The 3,782-nt window shown below is 50.6% G+C and overlaps 1 protein-coding gene across 2 annotated transcripts in view; it reads left to right on the forward strand.

Annotated features, from left to right (window-relative positions):
* The first annotated feature begins 654 nt into the window (after positions 1-654).
* Positions 655-3,782, forward strand: part of celsr2 (cadherin, EGF LAG seven-pass G-type receptor 2) — a 36,516-nt gene continuing 33,388 nt past the window's right edge. For both annotated transcript variants that reach the window (XM_060857626.1, XM_060857627.1), the window contains exon 1: positions 655-3,782. This exon is cut by the window's right edge and continues 509 nt beyond it. In XM_060857626.1, the coding sequence (XP_060713609.1) occupies positions 754-3,782 (3,029 nt within the window). In that variant the 5' untranslated portion in view covers positions 655-753.

The raw sequence follows: 3,782 nt of genomic DNA on the forward strand, positions 1-3,782 counted from the left end.
CACAGATACACTGGCACAGATACACAGGCACAGATACACAGGTACCAGATACACAGGTACCAGATACACCTCAGCACCTCAGACATACTCCAGTCTCATCTGTCCACAGATGCATTGTGTTCATTATCTAAATCTGTGCTGAGGCGATGTGTGGAAATGTATTTTTGTGCTTGAAGCCCTGCATTAAAAGCTTACTAAAGGTTCATCAACACACATTCACAGGTAAAATATCCACAATAAAGTTACAAAAGTTAAAAACACCTCTGAACTGGTGCTGTAGGTTGTCCATTAAACACACACTCACACACACACACACACACACACACACACACACACTCACACACACACACACACTTACACACACACACACACACACACACACACACTCTCTCTCTCTCTCTCTCCACTCTACTCGCGCGCTCAGTCCCCCGCGGTGCATTGAAACCGGTTTATGTAAATGAGTGGTGTTGGTGTTGGTGTTGGAGCCATTTTAATGCGTGACTCTGAGCAGAGCGGAGCTTCATTCACTGTGCACGAGTGTGTGTGTGTGTGTGAGAGAGAGAGAGAGAGAGAGAGAGAGAGAGAGAGAGAGAGAGAGAGGCTGCAGGGAATAAAAGCCGCGGTTTCTTTAGGCTGTACTGATCATCGCGCAGCGCAGAAGGAGGAGAATCATGGACGCGTCTCAACAAAGACGGAAAAGTAGTTTTGAATGAATTTGAAGTTAAACAGAAAGTATAGCAGGAAATTTCCAAGATGAGGTGGGATTGGCTGTTTTGTGTCCTCGCATGCTTAAAACTCCCGACGCGTTTCGTGCACGGTTTCGTGGTGAACCTCCGCGCAAACGCGGACCCGGGCAGCACCATCGCACGCGCTGGGCACCGAGGCTCCGCCTGCACTCTAGATCAGGTCATCGCTCCGAGGTTCGCGCAGACTTTTCTCAAAACGAACCCCTCCGACGGCACGGTGTCCGTCTCGGGTTCTCTGCCCCGCTGCCGCGCTTTACCGGCAAACCCGTTTCCGGTGTACATGGTGACAGACTGCACGAGCGACGTCCCCGGTTTCAGGCACCTTTTAGTCAGACAATACCACGTGCGCATCCACGGGAAGGAGTGCCAGAGCAGACCTGAACCCAGGGAGAGATGGGACATGGAGGTTATATCATTGTTGAACCTGCACGACCAGGAGAATAAATGTCACGAGCCTGGACGTGCACTCTTTCGCTTACAGGAAGTGCTACCTTTACATACAGGTTCAGTGTGCAACGTAAGCAGAACTGCTTTTTATGTTTCTGGGGGTGAACTGTTCGTATCCGAGCCTCTCTGCTTGAAGCACAGCACACTGGTGGAGTTCGATCTGCGCTGCCAGGGACAAGCACCAGAAAGAGTAGTTTCCACGCATTGGCACATAGGTCATGGTTCCTTCAGGCAAACTTACCTGGAACGATTACTATCTAAAGTGGCGGCTCAAAGTGACTCCGGTTTGCTTAGCAGGAAAAAGAGGAATGCAAAGACAAACAGCAGCCCGCAGTTTCAGCCTCCCATGTACCAAGTGTCTGTACCGGAAAACAAACCTGCAGGAACGTCTGTGGTCACCCTGAGAGCGACGGATCCAGACGAAGGAGAAGCAGGACGTCTGGAATATTCCATCGAAGCCCTTTTTGACAGCCGGTCCAACAACCTCTTCACCGTAGACTCTGTGAGCGGATTAGTGTCCACCGTCGAGGAGCTGGACCGAGAGACGAAGGACACTCACGTCTTCAGAGTGACGGCCGTGGACCATGGTTCACCACGACGCACATCCATGGCAACTCTGACCGTAACCGTGAGCGACACAAACGACCACGACCCAGTGTTTGAACAGCAGGACTATAAAGAGAGAGTGCGGGAAAATCTGGAGATTGGCTACGAGGTGCTCACTGTCCGAGCCACAGATGGAGATGCTCCGGTGAATGGCAACATTCTGTACAACATCCTAAATAGCAACGGATCTAATGATGTTTTCGAGATTGACTCGCGTTCTGGAGTGATTCGAACCCGTGGACCTGTGGATCGGGAAACGGTCGAGTCTTTCATGCTTCTTGTTGAAGCCAACGATCAAGGTCGTACCCCTGGGCCTCGAAGCTCGACGGTGTCTGTGCACATTGTGGTGGAGGACGACAATGACAACGCGCCACAGTTTAGTGAGAAACGCTACATTGTGCAAGTACCAGAAGATCTAACACCCAATACTGAGATCCTGCAAGTGAATGCAACTGATCAGGATCACGGCAGCAATGCTGTGGTTCACTTTAGCATCATGAGCGGTAACACTAGAGGACAATTTTATATTGATGCACAAACCGGGAAGTTGGACCTTGTTAGCCAGCTGGACTATGAGACAAATAAAGAATACACTCTGCGAATCAGGGCTCAGGACGGTGGTCGTCCACCTTTGTCCAACATCTCCGGCCTGGTGACGGTGCAGGTTTTGGACGTGAACGACAACGCACCGATTTTCGTCAGCACACCCTTTCAGGCAACAGTTCTGGAAAATGTCCCCCTGGGATACTCAGTCATACACATTCAGGCCGTGGACGCAGACTCTGGAGATAACTCCAGACTGGATTACCAGCTCACGGAGAGGACACCAAACTGCCCATTTGCAATAAATAACAGCACTGGGTGGATTGTAGTAGCAGCAGGGCTAGACCGAGAGAGTGTGGACTTCTACAGTTTTGGAGTGGAGGCTCGTGATCATGGCACACCCGTAATGTCCTCCTCCGCTAGCATTAGCATGACCGTCTTGGACGTTAATGACAACAACCCGGAGTTCACGCAAAAAGCTTACTACATGCGTTTAAATGAGGATGCTACCGTGGGAACGAGCGTAGTGACCGTTTCTGCAGTGGATAGGGACATCAACAGTGTAATCACCTATCAGATTGCTAGCGGAAACACAAGAAACCGCTTCTCAATCACCAGCCAGAGCGGAGGAGGCCTCATCACACTCGCACTTCCACTTGATTATAAACTGGAGAGGCAGTATGTTCTGAGCGTAACTGCTTCTGACGGGACACGTTTTGACACGGCTAAGGTGTACATAAACGTCACAGATGCTAACACGCACCGCCCTGTTTTCCAAAGCTCGCATTACACTGTCAACATTAACGAGGACCGTCCAGTGGGAACTACCGTCGTGGTGATCAGTGCCACGGACGAGGACACGGGCGAGAATGCACGCATTACGTACTACATGGAGGACAGCATTCCACAGTTTAGCATCGACCCGGATTCGGGTGCCGTGACAACGCAGATGGAGCTAGACTACGAAGATCAGGTGTCATACACGCTGGCCATCACGGCTCGAGACAACGGAATACCGCAGAAATCCGATACCACCTACCTGGAGATTCTGGTTAACGATGTGAATGATAACGCGCCCAGATTCCTGAGGGATCGTTACCTGGGCTCTGTAATGGAGGACGTACCTGTGTATACAAGCGTAGTCCAGGTTTCAGCTACAGATCAGGACTCTGGCTTAAATGGCCGTGTTTTTTACACCTTTCAGGGGGGTGATGACGGCGACGGTGACTTTATTATCGAGTCTACGTCTGGAATCGTTCGCACGCTGAGGCGACTGGACCGTGAGAACACTGCCATCTATACCTTACAGGCTTTTGCTGTAGATAAAGGAGTTCCTGCTCTGAGAACTTCAGTAGACATTCAAGTGATGATCTTGGATGTAAACGACAACCCGCCCGTGTTTGAGAAGGATGAGTTTGACATCTTTGTTGAGGAAAACAG

The sequence above is a fragment of the Tachysurus vachellii genome, chromosome 22 (genome assembly GCF_030014155.1).
Source record: "Tachysurus vachellii isolate PV-2020 chromosome 22, HZAU_Pvac_v1, whole genome shotgun sequence".
In the NCBI taxonomy this organism is placed as follows: Eukaryota; Metazoa; Chordata; class Actinopteri; order Siluriformes; family Bagridae; genus Tachysurus; species Tachysurus vachellii.